This window comes from Eleutherodactylus coqui, chromosome 6 (assembly GCF_035609145.1).
Source record: "Eleutherodactylus coqui strain aEleCoq1 chromosome 6, aEleCoq1.hap1, whole genome shotgun sequence".
Taxonomy (NCBI): Eukaryota; Metazoa; Chordata; class Amphibia; order Anura; family Eleutherodactylidae; genus Eleutherodactylus; species Eleutherodactylus coqui.
In genome coordinates, this window is record NC_089842.1 from 25,362,225 (window position 1) to 25,383,029 (window position 20,805).

The window sequence follows — 20,805 nt, forward strand, 5'->3', positions numbered from 1 at the left end:
AAAACTGCCATGATTGGAGATTACTTTGATTGCAGGCCTTGACAATTGAAATGCCACTGTTAATTTAGATGGTATTTACATTGCCCAAGTGGGCAAAAAGAATACTTGCTGAAATACAATATCCTATCTATATTTTAGAAGCAATTAAACAAAATTCAACTCCACTATGGGATATGGGAATAGAAATAAGTAAAATAAAGTTGTTATAATTAGAGATGAGCGAGCCTACTCGGTAAGGGCTTTCACTGCGAAATTCGCACGTTTTTTTTTTTTCTACAGGGGGTCTATGGGACTTGTAAAGCTAAAATCGCGATCGCGCAAAATCGCGATTTACCGCGAAATCGCGATTTTGCGCTATCGCGATTTTAGCTTTACAACTCCCATAGCCCAAAGACCCCTGCAGAAAAAAAAACGCTGCGAATTTCGCAGTAAAAAAACGCTAGTGGGTGGGAGCCCTTAGGCAGTTACTCGAGCAAGCATTGCTCTTCTCGAGTAACTGCTTAGTGATCCGAGCAGGCGCGGGTGTGCTCCGGGGGTGAGCGGGGGGAAGAGAGCACCATAAAGACAAGACTGGCAAAAAAATGGTGCAATAACATTTTTCCATTTCATCCTCTTTTTTAAGCGTTTCAGTGCATGATATAATGAAAAAAATATTTGGCATCGTGTTGACCAGTAGAGCAAAATGTGATTGTTCTCAGCCAGAGAAACCAAGTAATCTTGTAGATATGATACCTTTTAAGGGCTAACAAAAATACATGATGCTATTGCAAGCTTTCAAACCTCTCAGGGTTCTTCCTCAGGCAGATTACTTGGTTTCTCTTACTGGGAACAAGTACATGATAATGGTATATTAAATGGCACCACTAAAAAATAAAACTTGCCCTGGAAAAGTAAATCCTTCATTGTGCTATGCTGACAGAAAATGTGAAAAGTCAGGATTTTTTGAAAGTGCAGGGAAGGGGTAAAGTGGAGAAAGAAAAGAGGAAAAATAATGATGGGGGGAGGAACCATTTGTCACATTCACTTGAACAGCAGCTCCCAATGTATACCCCTCTTTCAGTCATGTGTTCAGTTTGGGTCTCCAGGCTTTCCAATAATGTGTCCTTAATTTTTGTGATATCCAAATTATTCTGGTGGCACACTGCAAAAGTGCTCAGTGTGAGTTTTTCTCAACCCAATAGTATATGTTGACAATTCCTTTCATGTTGTTAGTGCAAGCATAGCTATTTGCTATACGATATGCTTCTGGCGTCCAAATTCAGTTAGAGGATAGCCGAATTCTGGAAATAACTTTCCAACCACAACATCACTTAAAATGATCAAAGTTATCTGTTTATTGATTGACATGCAGCAGTTTTTATAGAGGCACATGCTTCGATTACAATAATTCAAATTTATTATAATTCCTTTATTGCCATTGGTCAATAAAACAAACACAAAATGAATAGGCAAAATAAGGAATTTAACATCTAAAATGCCAAACAAATGCAGTACAGGCGCAATAGAATCATACATGATTAGTTTCTCATTACACAAAAGTTTAGTAAACAAATTGTTTAGAGAGAATCTTTTGGAACACATGTGAACAACTAGGAACATGTTATCTCGACCCGCCGGCCATTCTAAATGCTATATAGCTATCTCCTGCAGTTCTAGCCTTGGTTATTCACTTAGGACTTTTTAAGTAACAATTTAATATCTATAAATTCTCAAGAAAGAGGACAAATGAATATAATGAAATACAAGATGGCTACCTGGCACAAAATGCCTATGCATAGGATAGAACATGGAGTCATATTCATTTCACTAACAACGTCTTCCAAATTTCATGCAATTTTACATAATTTTTCATGTAAATATTATTTAGAATCCATACACAAATATCCTTATCATGACTTTAATATCCAGACAAGTAGGATGCTTCGGTCCACAGGAGACCTTTCTCAAATCACGTTTGTAATAATACCAAAAAATATCAATAAATATGTAGTTTTTGGACATCATTTATTATAACCCGAAAATAAGTATAAAAAAGGAAAATTATAGCAAATATAGAAAAGGAGAGACATAGTGATGTTGCAAGTATTCCACCCATGAAAATATGTATGCAAATTTGATGTAGGCAAAGTCACGTCAATCCTGATGAATTACAAGACAAGCAGTAATTATGTATTTATATGCAGTCCAACTAATTCGGGAAAGCTGCCAGGAAAACTGTACTGGAAAGCTGTGTTGTAATTTAGTTTACTTAGATATGTAAATCAGTGTTTCGCAACTCCAGTCTTTAAGGAAACCCAACAGGTTATTATATTAGGAACTCTAATAGGGACGAGAATATTACTAGGGAGATCTTCACAACATGACCTGCTGACATTCCTTGAGGAGCTACATGAAGAAAGGTTTGTTTAAATAAAGAAATAGACATGACTATAAGTAATCACCACACTGGGTTTTCAGGACTAAAAGAAACCATCCATGATATGAGAGTCTACCAACTTCAAAAATGGGGAATTTTATATTTTTGTAAAAACTCACTTTTAACAGCTCCTACGTTATATGCAAATCAGCTCGACTCGAGCCATGGAGGCAGGCCACCTGAACCCCAAGTCATGTCGACCAGCCTTTCATTATGCCTCTCCAGAATTATATCACTTCCGGTGACGATTTCATTACGCCCCTCCAGTGTTCCTACACCTCCACTTGCCACTGATGTCAGTGGCAAGGAGAGGCGCCGGAATATTGGAGGGCATAATGAAAAGCTGGACGGCGTGACTCTGGTGGCACACCACTGTGACATGAGGGGGGTTGATTTGCACATACCGCGGGAGCTATTAAAAGTGAGCTTTTACAAAAATGCTTGCTTTTATAAATATGTGTGCAGATTTTGAGCAATATGGCAGGGAGTGCTATGTGGCCAGTGTAAAATGCATACTGCTGGGAACAGAATCACTTTAAGCACCTGACAGTTGTCCCATATGAGGCCACCCCAGAGCAGGTGGGTGGTGGTTGTGAAGGCTTGGTAACATCTATTGAAGTTAAATTTGAATTCAAGTGTCCATTAAAGGGAACCACTCCACACTTTTTTTTACAATGCAATCAATGATAAACTTCGAAGAGCGCTGCTAATGAGATTTCCATATTGCTATTTGGTTTTTCAATACGAGATATACCTTTTTAAAACAACTTTTGAAATTTTCTTGCGCAATATTCTAATGAGCTGAAAGAAGTCATATTTTTCCCTCAGTACCATGCCAGGCACCTCCCTGTTCTTGATTGGAATGCATGCTGGTTTACCTTCTTTGCTGTAGTCCTGCACAGGCGCCATTGTAAACTCTGCCCATGCCTGCGCCTTTTAGTATTGTTACTCCCACTGCGTCTGAGGTCAGATGACTGTGACAATAACGGACCTTAAAGTGCATGCTTAGTACAGCCCTAAAGTCTCAGCAAGTAAGGAAAAGGCACAGGCGTGGACAGGGTTTGCTGTGGCGCCTGCGCAAGATTACAGTGGAGAAGGGGAATCAGTATGCATACCAATCAAAAACAGGGGCGTGCCTAGCGAGGCACGAAGGGAAAAATCTGACTCATTTTAATACAACGCGGGAAAACTTTATTAGGAGATTGCAAAAGTTTGGGGCACGTACTGCAAAACTAATTATTGTTGAGGAAATTGTATTAGCAACACTGTTAAGGCCCATTTATATGGAGCGATGATCGCTCAAAGATCGCTCAAACGACAGTTTGAGTGACAGCTTTAAGCAATCATTTTGCATAAACTATTAAGTAGCTACTCAGCTACTTAATAGCTATTTAGTGTGCAAATGAAGCCTTTAGCTGAAAGCAGTTAATAGCCAGAGGGCTCTTATCTGCTTTCAGTTCCTTTGTCCTCTGGAAGGGAAACAATGCTATCAGCACTACCCGTGGAGAACGCCTGATAAGGCTGAATGACGATTTTTAGGTTGGCCTGAATTTAACGATCAGGTAGCAGTGCACAAAAAGTGCACGATGGCCCTGCGTTTAGATGCAATGATGATTGCTCAAACGATCGCTTTTTAGCGTTTTTTGAGCGACCATCGCTCCGTGTAAATAGGTCTTTAAAGTTTTAGCATAGATTGCATTGTAAAAACTTGTTGACATGTTCCTTTTAGGCCGGATTCACACAAGCGACAAAACTGTGTGATTTTCTCGCGATGCGACAGTGCTATAAATCGCATGTATGTGAAGCCCATGCTTTTCTATGGGTTCCTTCACATTAGCAATGTTTTGTAGCCTGTGACATTGCAAGAAAGTAAAATCGCAGGTTACTAAACAGTACATCGCCCCTGTGAAAGAGGCCTTTAGTTTCAGTAGATATCACGCAGGATCTGTGAAAGGCTTAGGCACATCTGGGCAGATTCCAGGACCCTCTGGGTTAAGGGCATTCTTGACGTTCACGTAAGATGCCTCTATCCATTGTGACTCCATCACCCAAGGCCCCATGTAGTGACCCGGAGTTAGGGTTTCCTCCATCACTTGTAAGCCTGTTTGTCTTTATGTGAGTTACATCAACCTTGTGTAAGCCTGTTTGTCTCCCTGTCCTGCTGGTGTGAAGTGCTTGGTAGTTTAGGGATTGGTGGAGGACTTTTGAGGAGAAATGGAGAAGAGAGTAGTTAGTGATCAGTGAAGGAGGTGCGTGCAGGAGAAATGGGCTGATGCCCCAGCCGGGGCTAAGCCACTTTTATGTCTCTTCTGCTAGGAAGCTTGTCCTCTTGAGGGACTGGAATGCAGGAGATGCTTCCTAGGAGATGGTGTGAGAGTGTAAGCACACACTTCCCCGCTGAACTGCACCTAGAGGGAAAGCGCAAAAAGCCCCTACAGCTAGCACCAGATGTAGGAGTATTTGAAAGGTCGTGTAACACAAGAGTTACTGTCCCACGAGAGTGGCCATCAGATAACAATGACTGAAGATATGTTTGCCTTGGAGAAAAGAACTATGTCAGGAAACAGAAAGCTCAAATCTGTTCTGATTTATTTCCATGTTGAAAAGTTCAAGTAATTGCCTGTTTCTGAAAATGGGGAATTATTCTTACTGATAGTTCCTTTTATATCACCGTGACAGGCCAATTTCCCAATTATTATCCTGTAAGATTAAGTCACCGATGGGAAACACTAATAGTTAAAATATAACTTTTATTGAATTTATCTAATAAAAAATACGTGATCAAAAACTATAAAACAATGTGCCTCTTATTTCTTAGAATAGCACTGATACGCTCATTGTTCATGACAAAGGTTCTTTATTTTTCTGTCCTCATATTAATACTGACACTGGATACGTACACAGATCATCGGATCTGAGGTCAAACAGCAATCATTTGACTATTGCCGCACTTGTATTTATATATCCATACAATTGATTTGTGGTTGATAACTTATAGGACCATATTCACCAGTCACACTGGGATAGAACATACAATCTGTTAGTACCAGGTCAAATATATATTATTACTGATACTAGATTCGTGCACAGGATCATCAGGTCCAATGTAAAACATAAAATGGGATATCAGACGGCACTCATTTGACTGTTGCTGCACTTGTGTTTATATATCCATACAAAAGGTTTGTGGCCGATGACTTATAGGACCATATCGTCCAGCCACACTTAGATAGAACGCACAGTCTCTTCGTACCAGGTCGAGTCTATATTTTCATAGGACACTAGAATCAAAACCATGTACATCTCACTGTGCTGCGCTTTATGTTTATAAAGAACGGCGCTATGTTCTGCACCTGGATATATATGTCAAATATGCATTCATTCGCCTATTGGCTACATAGAGGGCAGCTAATATGAGGTTAATAAACTTCCACTTAGTTTATTGTGTGGAAAGTTTCCGCCCCTATTTCAGCCTACATATGTGTTACACATCTCATCTCAAAGGGACTGCATGTAGTTTCTGTGAGCTTTGATGTTAACATTCACCCAAAGCTCCCTCAGACCCCTTTGTTTAACTATAATACATCGCTATGGTCACTTGATATTAGAAAACATGACCAAATGCGATGTTATGAAAAATCCACCATTTATGTTAATTAGTGGAAACAATCAGCTCTCGTTTGAATATTGGTGTTTAGCGTCTCAAAAACGGGGTAGAATGATCAGTCACTGGACTTAGATCCCAAAATCAGACCAAATTTATAAAACCCCTTTAAGAGCGCAACAGAGTACCACCTAGGTATATATTTGACCTGGTACTAACAGATTGTATGTTCTATCCCAGTGTGACTGGTGAATATGGTCCTATAAGTTATCGACCACAAATCAATTGTATGGATATATAAATACAAGTGCGGCAATAGTCAAATGATTGCTGTTTGACCTCAGATCCGATGATCTGTGTACGTATCCAGTGTCAGTATTAATATGAGGACAGAAAAATAAAGAACCTTTGTCATGAACAATGAGCGTATCAGTGCTATTCTAAGAAATAAGAGGCACATTGTTTTATAGTTTTTGATCACGTATTTTTTATTAGATAAATTCAATAAAAGTTATATTTTAATTATGAGGCCTCAGTCAGACGGGCGATTTTTCACGCGATTTGCGCATGCGCATGCGTCCAGCGATTTTTTAAAAACCATTGCTTTGCAATGGTATCGGACACATGAGCGCTTTTTATGCGCTCGTCCGATAAATTATAGAACAGAAATCGCAGATCGCACCTATCTGCGATCTGCGATTCCTGTTCTCTTCTCTATATGCGCTCAATGGGGCCGGCGGCAGCAGCGCCGACCCCATTGAGAACATATAGAAGACAAATCATTCTTCTCTGCCACAGCTGTAACAGCTGTGGCAGAGAAGAACGATGTTTGCCCATTGAATTCAATGGAGCCGGCAATACAGCCGGCTCCATTGAAAGCAATGGGCTGCCGGACAGCGCTGGATGAATTGTCGGGAAGGGCTTAAATATATAAGCCCTTCCCTGCAATTCATCCAGAAATGTGTTAAAATAAAAAATATATATATACTCACCTTGCACCGGCAGCCGGAGTACAGCGCGGCCGTCCTGCAGTGGGTGTGACTCAAAGCTGCCCCTGATTGGCTGTCCCTGCAGTGCACCTTCTGCCTGGAAAAATGTCTGTCGAATAGCTCTAAATTCCCTATAATTTGAAGATAGGGAGCTGACATAGGGAAATCAGGAACCTTGTAGGATAGTATTAGTGAATGTTGCCTGTCATCCTGATCTACTAGTGTCGGTAGTCACCACCACTAATGGAGAAGGATCCCACGGAACACCTTTCCTATGGTTCTGCGGAGACAGCCACCGATTTAAGTAGGTTTTGACCACTAATGATCACCTAAATCTTACGTCTAGGGAAGACTGACCTCTATCCCATACTGACAACATATCTTGTTGTAAAATTCTGGAGTGAATCCTGGACCAGCTGACGGTGGAAAAACAGGCTGACATCTGGCCCAGAATCCCCATGGTCTCTCTAACCGAGATCCAATCTTTCCTCTGAAATTTCTTGATGGAAAAGATTAGATCTATCCTCTTGCTAGAGGGTAAAAAAGAACAACACTTACGGGAATCTAACAAAACTTCCCAAAAATCTTTTTTGGTATCTGGCTGAAGGCTTGATTTTCAAAAGTAATCAGCCATCCCAGATCCGTAAAAAGATCTAGCGTCGTCTAAATGTTGTTCCATGGTTTCGGAATTCTTCAAGGCAAGTAAGCATTAAGCAATCATCTAAATAAGGTACTATACCGATACCTTGATTCTTAAGGAATCCTATCGGCTCGATCATAACTTTTGAAAAAATTCTTGGGGCGGTTGAAATGCAGAACGGCAGACAAACAAACTGAAAATGGAAAATTACATCTGACTGATTAATTAACCGAATTGTAGAGTGCACTGTTTCCATTTTGAACTGTCGATTATATATATAATTACTCAGGGATTTTACATTTAAAATGATTCTAAAAGAACCATTTGGTTTTGGCACCAAAAAAAAACGGCGAATAATACCCAAAACTTCGCTGTGATGAAGGGACTGAAACCACCACCCCCATCTGTAACAGGTTTCCTGCCCCTTCCTTCAGTCTTGCTTGCAGAAGGGGGGGGGGGGTTGGTTTGGGGTAACCACAAATTTCCTAGGATGCAGAGAAGCAAACTCAATTCTATACGCTGAAAAATAATTTTCAACACCCAGGGATTCTCAGTAATCTGAGGTCATTTTCCTGAGAATTGGCGTAATCTGCCCTCTACTAGAATAGTGAAATTATTTACGTTCTGGCCTTGGCGGAAAGAGAGGGGAAGGTTTACCCTTACCCCCCTTTGTGCAGGACCACCTGCCCGTCTTGCCCTTGCCTCTTTGGCCTCTAGAACGAAAGGGCTGCCTGAACGCTGTATTACTTCTGGCAGAGAAATCCGATCGGAACCCCTTCTTCTTGTTTCCCGCCTTTTCCAAAAATTTGTCCAGCACAGGACCAAATAGGTATTCCCATTGGAAGGGAATTGAGCATAACTTGTTGTTTGAAGCGGTGTCATCAGACCATGCTCGGAGCCACAGCGCACGCCTAGCTGTATTGCACAATGCTGAATTTTTTGCTGAAAACCGGATTTATTTGGCCGAAGCATCAGCCAAAGAGCCAGTCGATTTTTTTTTAACAAGGGAATGCATTCTGCTAATTCTTCCTTTGAAGTTTTCTGCATCAGGTATGACTCTAATAGTGACAACCATATGTATATGGAACGTGCGACTGAAGTAGCTGCGATGTTGGTGCCTATCAAGTTTGCTGTAATCTCCCAACCACGCTTGAGGAGCCCGCCCGCCTTCCGGTCCATAGGATCCTTAAGCTGTGAAACATCCTCAAATGGGAGTGCTGTCTTTTTAATTAATTTAATGACTTGAGTGTTGACTTTCAGAACTGTGTTCCACACTTTAGTCTTGTCAGCGGGGAGCAAGAGCCTGTCCTTGAAGTCTTTGGACATTGACAACCGCTTTTCCGCCTTTTCCCATTCATCTTCCACCAACTGTTTTAGTGTTTGATTAATGGGAAAAAACTTGCGATATCTTGTTCTCAGCCCACCAAACATCCTCTCCTGAATGGACCTGGGTTGTTGGACGTCCAACACTTCCATTGTATTACGCACCGTTGTTATTAGTTCTTCTAAATCACAGTTTAAGAGGTTTGGCGTGGACAAGTCCGAAATTTCACCTTCAGACATTTCCAAGTCCGACTCATCGGGGTCCGAAGAAGCCAAGACCTGCGTTTGAGCCCTTTGCAGGTCTAGACGGCCCAGGGTTAGGTTGGCAAGCAGGATCAGTTTTAATTGCCTGGACTTCCACACCATCTGGCGGATACCTTCCATTAAAGATTGTTGTTCCTCTTTAACAATTTTAGACGTGCACTCGACACATACAAGTTTTTTCATGTTGTCCTCCAGTTTTTTGGTGCATAATGTGCACTTCCTTAGCCTGCTTTTAGACTCCAATTTTTTGGATGCATCCTCATGCAATGGAAATGCAGGAAAGGCTATTAAATTGGAGGAAAATAGTGCAAGTTACACAATAGTTTTTTTTTTTTTTTGTCCAGGTGGACTACTCACACTTGCTGCACTTTCCCTGTCTCCTTCCATGCTTTCCATTCTCTGCAGAGCTGGTAGGAAGAAGCATGAGCAGTTTTCCTAAAAGGGTGAGCTGCAAGGGGAAAAGGGATGCTTTTTAATTTGGAATTTGGTGCCTCCAGGGACGTTCGCGCCGTCTGGCTCTGCCTCCGGCGTCTGACGTCACCTTCCGCGCGCCCCCAACGTACCCGTGTCACCAGCCTATGCAGCACGTCATCAGTAAGCATGGCTGCGTCATCAGCTCAGACACAGCCGCCTGGTAGGTGCAGAGAGGGCTACGCAGCCGGCGCAGAGAACGCTACACAGCCGACGTGGCCGCATGCTACACAGCTGGTGCTATAGCGCAACTGGTACGTGACATCCAGCAGACACGGCCCCCAGCCTGGAGTTGTGCTGCGAAGTGGAATAGGGAATGTCTGAAGTTACTGCAGCAGCAGAAGCCAGACCCCCTTTCCATAACGCCCATCTTTTTGCCTCCTCCGCAAGGATGCTCGGCATTTGTGGAGGGGCCTTCCGCTTCCCAGAGCAGGGAACCACTGGACTTTCCACCACAGTGATGTGCGACATTTGCGGGGCAGTGGCATAGAAGATCCGCTGAATCCCGGTAAGAAAATCTTCCATCCTCAGCACACATGGAACTCTCCCTGTGTCCCGTTGGGACAGGAAGAAGTGGAGAATAGCGGTGGGAGGCGGCCTTTTAAACTCTCCTCTTCCTGTCCCAATGAGGTCAAAGGGCAATCTCCATGTGTGCTGTCAGGATGGACGAAGTGGGAAATCAAAGTTGTATCATGAGTAAAAGATAAACGCGTGTCCTCAGTTTTGAAAACCATTTTGTTTGTGGATTCATTTATTCATTGCGAGTGACTTTTCTCTTGTCTAGAGACACTGGTGTCACAAAGACAATCTAGAACTAATCTGTGATAATCAAGCCTGTTAAATCTTATCTTTCCTGCTAGTGGTTAAGATGGGCTATACTTCAGCCTTTTGGGAAAAGAGACTGTAGAGCCACCACGAACCCCCACCATCTTGTACACCACTGTCTTCCCGGCTCTTCCTCAGGCAAGGAACAGGTTGTTCCCAGGTGGTTCCCCTTTGGTAGAAATCTTCTTGGGTTGAGTAATACATTTATATATGGAAAACTGAACACAATACAATTATACATTCGTGAGGACATTATCTACTAGACAGGTCACACTGAGTGACGACAATGAAAGAATTAATTATTGTAGGAGTAAGGAAGTAGCTGAGATATTTGGAAACTACACAGGGTGAGGATTCAAAGGGCTGTGAGTCATCGGAGTCAATGACATGTTATTATTGCAGTGCTTGAGGGGGTACAAAGAATGGCAGCTAAATTAATAAGCAAAATGAGAGGAATGGAATACTCAGAGAGGCTATCCAAATTGGGATTATTCCCAATGGAAAAAAGACAATTAAGGGTCGACCAAATAACTGTGTATAAATACATGAGGGGACGGGACAAGGATCTCTCCCTTGATCTGTTTATACCGAGGACTACGACGGTAACAAGAGATCTAGAAGCAGGTTTAATCACCAACATAGAAGGGGGTTCTTTACTGTAAGAGCAGTAAGACTGTAGACCTCTCTGCCTAAGGATGTGGTGATGGCAAAATCCATAAAGGGATTTAAGAGGGGACTAGATGTCTTTTTAGAGCACTATGATATTACAGGGCATAGACATTAAGCGACCAATGGGGTTGTTGATCCGGGTCTTGGAGTCAGGTGGGAACTCAAACATTGATCCAGGGATTATTCTGACTGCCATTTTGGAGTCGGGAAGGAATTTGTTTTCCTCTAAATGAGCTAAATTCACTTCTGCCTCCTTTTTTTTTTTTTGCCTTTCCCTGGACCAACAAGGATGGGGGGGGGGGGGGTTGAAACAGGCTGAACTAGATGGACATTGTCTTCATTCAGCCTAACATACAATGTTACTATTAGGGCTCATGTCCACGGGCAAAATAAGAATTAAAATCCGCAGCGGATTTTAACTCTTCTTCTGCCCGCGGATCCGCACCCCATAGGGATGCATTGACCACCCGCGGGGTAGATAAATACCCGCGGATCGTCAATAAAAGAAATTAAAAAAAAAATGGAGCATGAAAAAATCCGGACCATGGTCCATTTTCATGCGGGTCTCCCGCGGGGTCGGCTCCCGCGGGCTTCTATTGAAGCCTATGGAAGCCGTCCGGATCCGCGGGAGACCAAAAATAGGAATTTAAAAGAATTACTCACCCGGAGCGGGCGCTGAAGCTCTTCTCTTCCTCACGGCCGCATCTTTCTTGCTTCGGCTCGGCGGATGTGCCCGGCGCATGCGCGCGGCACGTCGGAGACGTGCCGGCGACGTGCCGCCGGCGTGACGAATTCATCCGCCGGCCGAAAATGAAGATCCGGCCGTGAGGAACAGCTGACCTTCCCCGCCCGCTACGGATAGGTAAATGCTTTTAAATTGCTATTTTCAGCGCTCATGTCCGCGGGACAGGAGGGACCCGCTGCAGATTCTCCATGTAGAATCTGCAGCGGATCTGATTTTCCCCGTGGACATGAGGCCTTAGGCTCTTTCATGGCTCCATTGACACTTAAATACTTTTCTGCACGTGTCCCTTAAATCTTATTTTAAAAAAAACCCCAAACAACTTTTGGCATCGCTGTGTCCACAAAAGTCCGATCTATCAAAGAAACACATCATTTACCCCACATGGTGAACATTGTCAGAATTGTGCTTTTTTTGGTCACCCCTTCAAGAAAAAGTGATCAAAAAGTAGTTTGTACTCCAAAATGGTACCAATAGAAATTACAGGACATCCCGCAAAGAAATGAGCCCTCCCACAACTATGTTAACGGAAACATTAAGTTATGGCTGCCAGGAGATGGCGGCAGAAAATAATCTCTTTTTTTTTTTTTTTGCTAAATCCATTTTATATTTTAAAAGTAGTTCAGGAAAAAACAATCTCTATAAATTCGGCATTGTGGTGATTGTACCGGCCCACGGAATTGGATTTCATTGTTGTTGTAGAAACAAGCCCCCTTCCCCAAGATGGCGGAATCTCATTTTCTTTCCATCTCACTCCTCATTATATGGTACAACTGAAGCCTACAACACATTAAAAGGTAAAGACAAGAGTTAGGATCTTTTAAAATTGGGAGAAAAGAGGAAAATGAAGAATAGTGGTGCGTCCTTAAGGGGTTAATTACTTCTGCTATTTAGTATGTAGTGTGCTGACAATGACAGCATTAATAACGTCTGACATGATGCAACAAGGAACTAAATGTAGGTTTATGACAAGGAAGAAGTGTTACCTGCTGACACCCACAGAGCCCTATATAACCCCGCACATCCCTGCACCAGCAGAAGACCACAGCCGGTACATCTCACAGGTAGGTACCTGCTACTACTCACCTACAGCCTCTCTGATCCAGACAGGTAATCACTGCACTGTACTTTATACCTGTCACTTATATTGGAGAGTTCTGATACATTGTAACAAACCCTTCACGTGTGACAAGACCTGTACAGATCTCTATTCACTGACAACAAGCAGAGGTTTTGAAAATGCTCCATTTTCTAGTTTGATTTTACAGGACGAAGGTGAAACTCCAGACTTGAAGATGAGACCAGTCTCTGTGCTGCTGCTGTCACTGCTGAGTGAGTATTTCTTGTTTCTGCCCCTCATGTTTAGAGCAAATTCCCACAGTGGGGTGGCAGGGTTTAAAAAGGAGCTGATGTATAAATGACAGTATCACTATCGCCCCCTGTGGAGCTTCACGGTACTAGAGTGTGGACGTAGTGAAAGGTGAATTTCCTATAGTCGGGGCTTCACTTCAGTGTGTGTGTGTGTGCTCACACAGCCATAGGGGGCGCCACAGAGGAACTGGAACTCACAACTTCACAGCACTACAAATTACATTATTGCTTGCATAGTGATATTAGCTATACCTTGTATACCGCTATTAGGTTGCTGCATGCACGGAGCGGTTACTTGGTCATATAAGGGCTCTTACCCACTTGCGTTTTTTTAATGCGATTGTCAATGGGACTTTCGAATGTTAAAAACGCGCACAATTTTGAGCTCAGCGATTTTTGTGCGATGCATTTTTAACATTAGAAAGTCCCATTGACAATCGCGTGAAAAAAAAAGCAGCGATATCACACGGTTAAAAAAATGCAAGTGGGTAAGAAGCCCTAATAGTATTATTTGAGCATTTTATGGGGGCAGTTACTTAACCCCTTAAAGCTCCCATGACATACAGTTATATCATGGAGACTGGGGTTTGCATGGAGAGGGATCAGGAGTTGATGCCACTCCATACAATCTGGGTGCCAGCTGTTGCTTACAGCTGACACCCATGCGCAAAAGCTCCAATCTACACTCCCGCTGATCGCAGTTGTTAACCCCTTATGTGCTGCTGTCGATTCTGACCACAGCATTTAAATGCCTTGGAGTTTTGTGGTCCCGAAAGGCCCCTCGTGATGAGACTGCAGGGTGCTGTTCAGTTGCTATGAAAGCCAGGGGCCTTCTGAAAGCTCCTAGGGCTGCCTGTCAGATTGTGGTATGATGCAATACTATGGTATTGCACTATAATGCAGGAGCGATCAAACCATCGCAAGTTCATGTGCCTTATGGGGACTAAAGAAACCAAAACTTTTTCCATATTTATAATACTATTAAAAAAATCTGAATTAAAAATGTAAAAAAATGTAAAAACATTTTTCTATCACTGCATCCATAATAGTCCGCTCTATTTAAGTAACACATTATTTCCCCCGCGTGGTGAATATTGTAAAAAAACAAAGTAAATAAATATTCAATGCCAGAATTTAATAGAAAGGGATCAAAATGTCATGTACTCCAAAGTGGTGCCAAGAAACTAAAAGGCGTCCCACAAAAAAGAGCCCTCACATGACTATGGCGATGGAAAATAAAATTATGGTGGCAGAATATAATTGATAATGAAGAAGAGGTGGTGGGGGCACTAACTTTTCAGACAACCCATCTACTAGCCTGTGTTAGTCTCATCACTTCTGTTATATATCTGCATTTAAAAGTGCTGTTACTCTACAACTGTAAATCATGTTACAAGTGTCTGCCACTAGGGGTCTCCCTTCCAGCTTCTTTGCAATTCACTCTGTTATTAGCTACAGAGCCTCTGTAGTAACAAGGACACATTGATGTTTCCATAGCAACATGGAGAGGGGTTATCTTCCCAGGTAGCTGCACAGCATGGGGGATAACTTGCTGACTGGTGGGGTTCTGATTGCTGGGACCCCCACCGAGTCCAAGATTTCTACACCAGCGCATCCTTAAAGCGCAAATGAGTTTTTCTAAATATTTTTACTGGCTGCTGTTTGAGTTATCAGTTCAGTTTTTCCTGTAGATTTTAGCTTTCTGCTGTCCTGCTATTTGCAATCCACTTCCAGGTGGGGGATGTCAGAAGCAACTATTCTGCCATTTCTGTACTGGCTTGAGCTTCCACTTCCCATGCTGCCTTGCATAGCCCTACTCCCTATCCTCTGATTGCCCACCCCTCTGCTGCATGTAGTAACTAGCAGTGTCCTCATGTCCCTGTTACTAGAGAAGCTAAATGCCTAACAGGCAGTGGATTGCTAAAGCCCTGAAACCCTAAAAACTTGATTTTCAGTACTAAAACTAAAAACAAAAAGTCTAATGTGAGTATATTACAAGACTGATGATGACTAAATAGGCTGTTGGATGAACAGAACTTGTGTGAAAAGTTAGTTTCCATTTAAGTTAAACCATGTGGCCTCCACTTTATTAGGACAGTTGGAAATAGCCAAGCCCTTGAACCAGGGTATGTCTGGCGGTCCCATTGGTGGGACCAGAGATATTTTGGTGGGGGTCCCAGTGGTCAGACCCCATCAATCTGTAACTTATGCCCTATTCTGTGGACTGAGTATAACTTGCTGTGATGGAGCAACCCCTCTAAGTGATTCCCTGTATATGTATTTGCACCGGAGGTGAAGCTTTACCATAACACGTTACCAGTGTCTGTGCAGCTCTAAGTACTTATCTGTATGGAACAAGACGACATTTATCACGTGTCCACGGAGGATCCGGACCTCTGATTCCTGTGATTTGTGTTTTGCAGGTGCGGCCGTCATACTGATCAGCGCATACAGAGTGCCACCAACTAGTGAGTATTATACATCATAACACTCCGCTCATCCATACTTCGATCTGCTGTATATTCCTTGATGACTATTATTGCTGCTCAGTAAATCCATCCCAGTAATCTCTGCTCTCCCCGTTACCCAGTCATCCCTTATATGGTGGAATTAGAGGGTGTATACATTTTTGCAACCAATTTTATATTGCCCCAATGCCTCTAATAAGAAGTGAAGCCATTTATAAACCGTAGTGTAAACAATCTCCCATCGTGTGTACACAGCGGCTGGGCAGATCTGTGTGTCTCCATGGTTACAGACTACAAATGCCCATTCTGTAGTCATGTGATAGTTTACTCTGTCCCCCTCCTCAGATGCAGAACCTAACACTTTTCTAATTGCCAAAGGAAAAAAATACCCATAGGGAATATCCCCTAAAGTATGATCTAAATACTTAATTATTCAAAAAGACAACATTGAATAATATTTAAAATAAAGGGGCAAATGGTGGTAACAAATGAGATGTGGCCAGTAGTCATCAGTGAGTATCATGTGGGTAATTGTGTATACATACACTAAAACAAAGGCCTGGATGGCCAACTCCCAAAAGCCTATGTAAAGGTTAGTAAATCAGCACCACCAATGATTGTAAATATTATTCAATGTTGTCTTTTTGGATAATAAAGTATTTGGATTGTATTTTAGGGGATATTAGTTACCTTTGGATATTTTTTGTCTTTGGCAATTAGATTTATGTTTGTATGACCCGGAGTATTCCTAGGGCGATTACATCATATAGTCAAGAATTTAACGCTTGTCTTCCAAGGGTTGAATTTCACAAACATTCTGGCGGCTTTTTAAAAACGTTGCAGATTCATTGCGGAAAACTTGCAAGCTGTGTGATAGCGAATTCTGAAATCTCATAGTAACATGGTATGTAAGGCCAAGAAAAGACACATGTTCAGCCTATTACACTTTCCTCCCCACCACTGTTGATCCAGAGAAAGGCAAAAAAAAACAATGACGTAGAAGCCAGTTTTCCCCGTTTAAGGTAACAAAAATATCCTTCCTGACTTCAATCTGGCAATCGGAATAATTCCCGAATTACTGACCCTTCTGAAGTTATTCATGATTATAGCATGTAATATTGTATTGCTCTCTTAGTGAGTTCGCCATCACCACGTCCTCGGGCAGAGAGTTCCATAGTCTCACTGCTCTTACAGTATAGAACCCGCTTGTTACAGTCCTGGGTATAAACAGATAATAGGAGAGATCCCTGTATTGTCCCCTGATATATTTATACATAGCTATTAGGCCTCCTGTCTACTGATGCCCCAAACTGTCCACAATATCCCATGTGTGGTCTGACCAGTGACTTGTAAAGAGGAAGAACAATGTCCTCGTCATATGCCCCTAAACCTCTTCTGATGCACCCCATGATCCTATTTGCCTTGACAGCAGCTGCCTGACACTGGTTGCTCCAGTTAAGTATACAGTTAAAGGGGTTGTCTCGCGCCGAAATGGGTTTTTTTTTTTCCATAGGCCCCCCGTTCGGCGCAGGACAACCCCAAAGGATGTGTTAAAAAAAAAAAATTTCATTACTTACCCGAATCCCCGCTCTGCGACGTCTTCCTTCTTCCTTCTTCTTCCTTCGCCAAGATGGCCACCGGGATCTTCACCCACGATGCACCGCGGGTCTTTTCCCATGCACCATGGGCTCTGTGCGGTCCATTGCCGATTCCAGCCTCCTGATTGGCTGGAATCGGCACACGTGATGGGGCGGAGCTACGATGACGACGCAGGACCAGCTCTCCGGCACGAGCGGCCCCATTCACCAGGGAGAAGACCGGACTGCGCAAGCGCGTCTAAAAACGCCAGAAGACAGCGAATTTAGACGGAGCCATGGCGACGGGGACGCTAACAACGGAGCAGGTAAGTGAATAACTTCTGTATGGCTCATAATTAATGCACGATGTATATTACAAAGTGCATTAATATGGCCATACAGAAGTATATAACCCCACATGCTGCCGCGAGACAACCCCTTTACTTAAAATTCCCAAATCCTAATCCACATTCTCTTGCAACCTCCCTGTGTCCTCTATCATATTAATCACTTTACATAGTTTTGTATCACTTGCACCACAATGCACCAAAACGCCTTCACTCTTGACAATCCAAGTTTAGACAAAATATTTACTGGTATGTTCTGCACAAAAAATTTCACCAGAAACTGAAACTGACCTTTCATAAATGTGTTTAAATACTAGATTCTAACCATTTTCTACATTTTGACACCAAAGTCACTGCAGAGCAAACAACTGCACAAATAAACTATTACTATCAGGCATTTTTCCCAAACCAGGGACAAAACAGAAAATCTGGTATGTAACCATGACAACTCACAAATCTGCATAGGAGCTGTATACAGACAACAGCAAGCTTATAGTTAAGATTATTTGCAAAGGAAGGAACAATAAAATGGTTGCACAAGTGTACACACCCTTTGGGTCATCAATACAATTCCAAATACAGCATGGGGGAAAAGACGAGATCAAAGTTTTCTGGAATCTATAAAAAATAAAAAGCAAAAATATAGCTGATGTATGGAGTAAGAAGTGGTGAAGACCCATTTGCATTTTTGTAACGAGATTGTCAATGGAACTTTCTAATATTAAACACGCACTGCACAAAAATCGCTGAGCACAAACTTGCGGTGCGTTTTTAACATTAGAAAGTCCCATTGACAATCGCGTTAAAAACGCAAGCGGGTCTTCACCCTTAGAAGAACAGTTATCGCTCAGTGTAAATATATGCCTCGACTGAACGGCGAACGAGAAATTGTTCGCATCACGTTCATCGCCCAATTTCTGCAGGCAAAAAAGTGAGCAATAGATGGGGACCCATGTGAAAAGGCAGTTGTTTCCTTATGAATGACTGCCTGTTTATTGTGAAAAGGGACTGGCGGGCCGGTATGATCGCCAGAGTACTCTGCCTCCATGTACTGATCGATGCTTGTTCCTCTGTAACAGCACAGAAGCAATCATCCCTGAGATAACAACATGTTGGGTATCTACACCCGAAAGGTGATCCAGTGTAGAAGGGCCCTGAGGTGGTGATAACTACATATGTCACATATACCATATGGTTACCGTCCACTACTAGTGATGAGTAAACTTTTGCAAATGGTTCGACTTGGTTTCAATTGAGCCAGAAGTTCACCAAAACATCTAGACGATGTTAAAGCCCTGTATAACAGACACAATGCTTTTAAGGCTCATTGGCATGGGTGTATGCCGTTTTCGGTCCATGAATATGCAGCATTTCCACCAACCAAAGCACTGTGTATCCACTGCATGTAATATATAACAATTTGCGGGATACTGTTCGGTTGACATGGCAGTTGGGGACCTTGTCTGTGGCTTGACACATTGCCTGTCAGATTGTGCTATAATGTAATACTATGGCATTACATCATACTGCAGGAGCGATCAAACCATCGCAATCCCTTGTTCCCTATGGGGACTAAAAAAATGTAAACATCAGTTTTAAAAAGTTTTATCAATTATTAAAAACAATAAAAGGTAATAAAAGTTTAAAACAACCATTTCCAATATTTCCGATTTAAAAAATCCTAATTTAAAAAAACAAAAAAAAAACCACATGGTATTGCTGTGTCCATAAGGCCTTCTTCATACGGGCTACACGGCATCGCCGCAAGAAAATAGCAGCAATATTGCATCGCTGGTCCGTGCGATATTGCTGCGATCTCACAGAGATCCTGCAATTATGTAGCGCTATTAACAGCGCTTTTCATGCAGGCAAAAAAAAATGCAATCAGGTCCACTGAATCCTGCAACATTGAACCAAACATTTAGCTAAATTCGACCCAAAACAGGGTTCTACTGACTCAGTCTACTGAACAATGTACTTGACGCTCAATCACTCTGGATGGATTGTTGCTGCTATGATTCACAGCCGTCGTGAACTAAGTTAATGACGGAGTCGCTCTTCCCTCTAGTCTCTCAAATTGTGAAGTGCACAGAATGTATGCAGCAACTCTGCAGAATAATGTGTGCTTTCATTAGCTCTCTGACTGTAGTGACATCCTGATGTATCCGTTTCTCTGCCCCACTAACAATATTATACTTTTACACAGAATCCTGTGGACCCAATCAAGTGTATGAGCAATGTAGACGCTGCCAGACTTACTGCAATGACACCCAAAAAATGGTTTGTGAGAGGAAATGTCGCCCCGGCTGCTACTGCGAGAAAGGTTATCTGCAGCTGCATGGTACATGTATAAAGAAAGCAGAATGTGAGGCGTGCACCGGAAACTGGACATACTCATTATGCGCTCATCCATGTCCCAGTCCCATTCCCAGGACCTGCAGTAATATGAATGAAACTCTGCTGATCAACTGCTTGGCCATGTGTGGACCAGGCTGCCTTTGTAAGCCAGGCTATGTGCGTGATAAGGGAAGATGCATCCTTCCCCAGGATTGTCCTAAAATATAGAAGCCGGGACCCTGTGGCCAAATTTGTAACCTCCTTCTCTTATTACTATCTGTGCCTGCATTCTGTTTCTTTCAAATTATAATAAAAGATTCACAATCATCTTCTGTGTTTTCTTCTGTCATTGGGAAACTAGGAGTTAATTCCAGGCAGGGTCAAGTTTGCCACTGGGTACTGGAGTTCCAGTGCCTAAGGCATCCAGTTGCAGGAGGGCGGCTGCAGAAGCCATTAGAGAATTTTTTTCCCCCTCTCACTTTCACCTTGCCAGACACAAACCTCTGTCTCTCACCAATCAGCAGGCAGAAGGGGGTTTCGGACTACATAACTTACACAATTAGGACGCACATTGGATGATACAAGTTCTTGACTAAGAGATGAGCCGAGTAGACATTGTTCCTCATTCTGTTTTTAGTGGTGGTTTCTTTCCTGTCTCCTTCTTTTTGGCTGTTAGCCACTTGCCACTGCCAGTACTCTGCCTGCAGACCCATCGCTTCCTCCACTCCAGCGAATAAAGTCTTACAGATGGAATAGCGAGAC

The 20,805-nt window shown here is 42.6% G+C and overlaps 2 protein-coding genes across 2 annotated transcripts in view; both read left to right on the forward strand.

Moving 5' to 3' along the window:
- LOC136633508 (uncharacterized) overlaps positions 1-20,805 on the forward strand; it is a 767,630-nt gene that overhangs the window by 113,071 nt on the left and 633,754 nt on the right. The window lies entirely within an intron of this gene.
- LOC136631683 (von Willebrand factor-like) lies at positions 12,855-20,370 on the forward strand. Its single transcript, XM_066605973.1, has 4 exons — positions 12,855-13,007; positions 13,212-13,275; positions 15,738-15,782; positions 19,913-20,370. The coding sequence occupies exons 1-4, from the start codon at positions 12,855-12,857 to the stop codon at positions 20,269-20,271; spliced, it is 621 nt and encodes a 206-aa protein (XP_066462070.1). The 3' UTR covers positions 20,272-20,370.

Excerpts from the sequence above, each read along its gene's own strand:
- LOC136631683 (XM_066605973.1), top strand. The coding sequence starts at position 12,855 with ATGACAGCATTAATAACGTCTGACATGATGCAACAAGGAACTAAATGT. Across the intron at positions 13,008-13,211 it reads ACAGCCGGTACATCTCACAG|GACGAAGGTGAAACTCCAGA; the intron begins GTAGGTACCTGC and ends TTGATTTTACAG. Across the intron at positions 13,276-15,737 it reads GCTGCTGCTGTCACTGCTGA|GTGCGGCCGTCATACTGATC; the intron begins GTGAGTATTTCT and ends TGTGTTTTGCAG.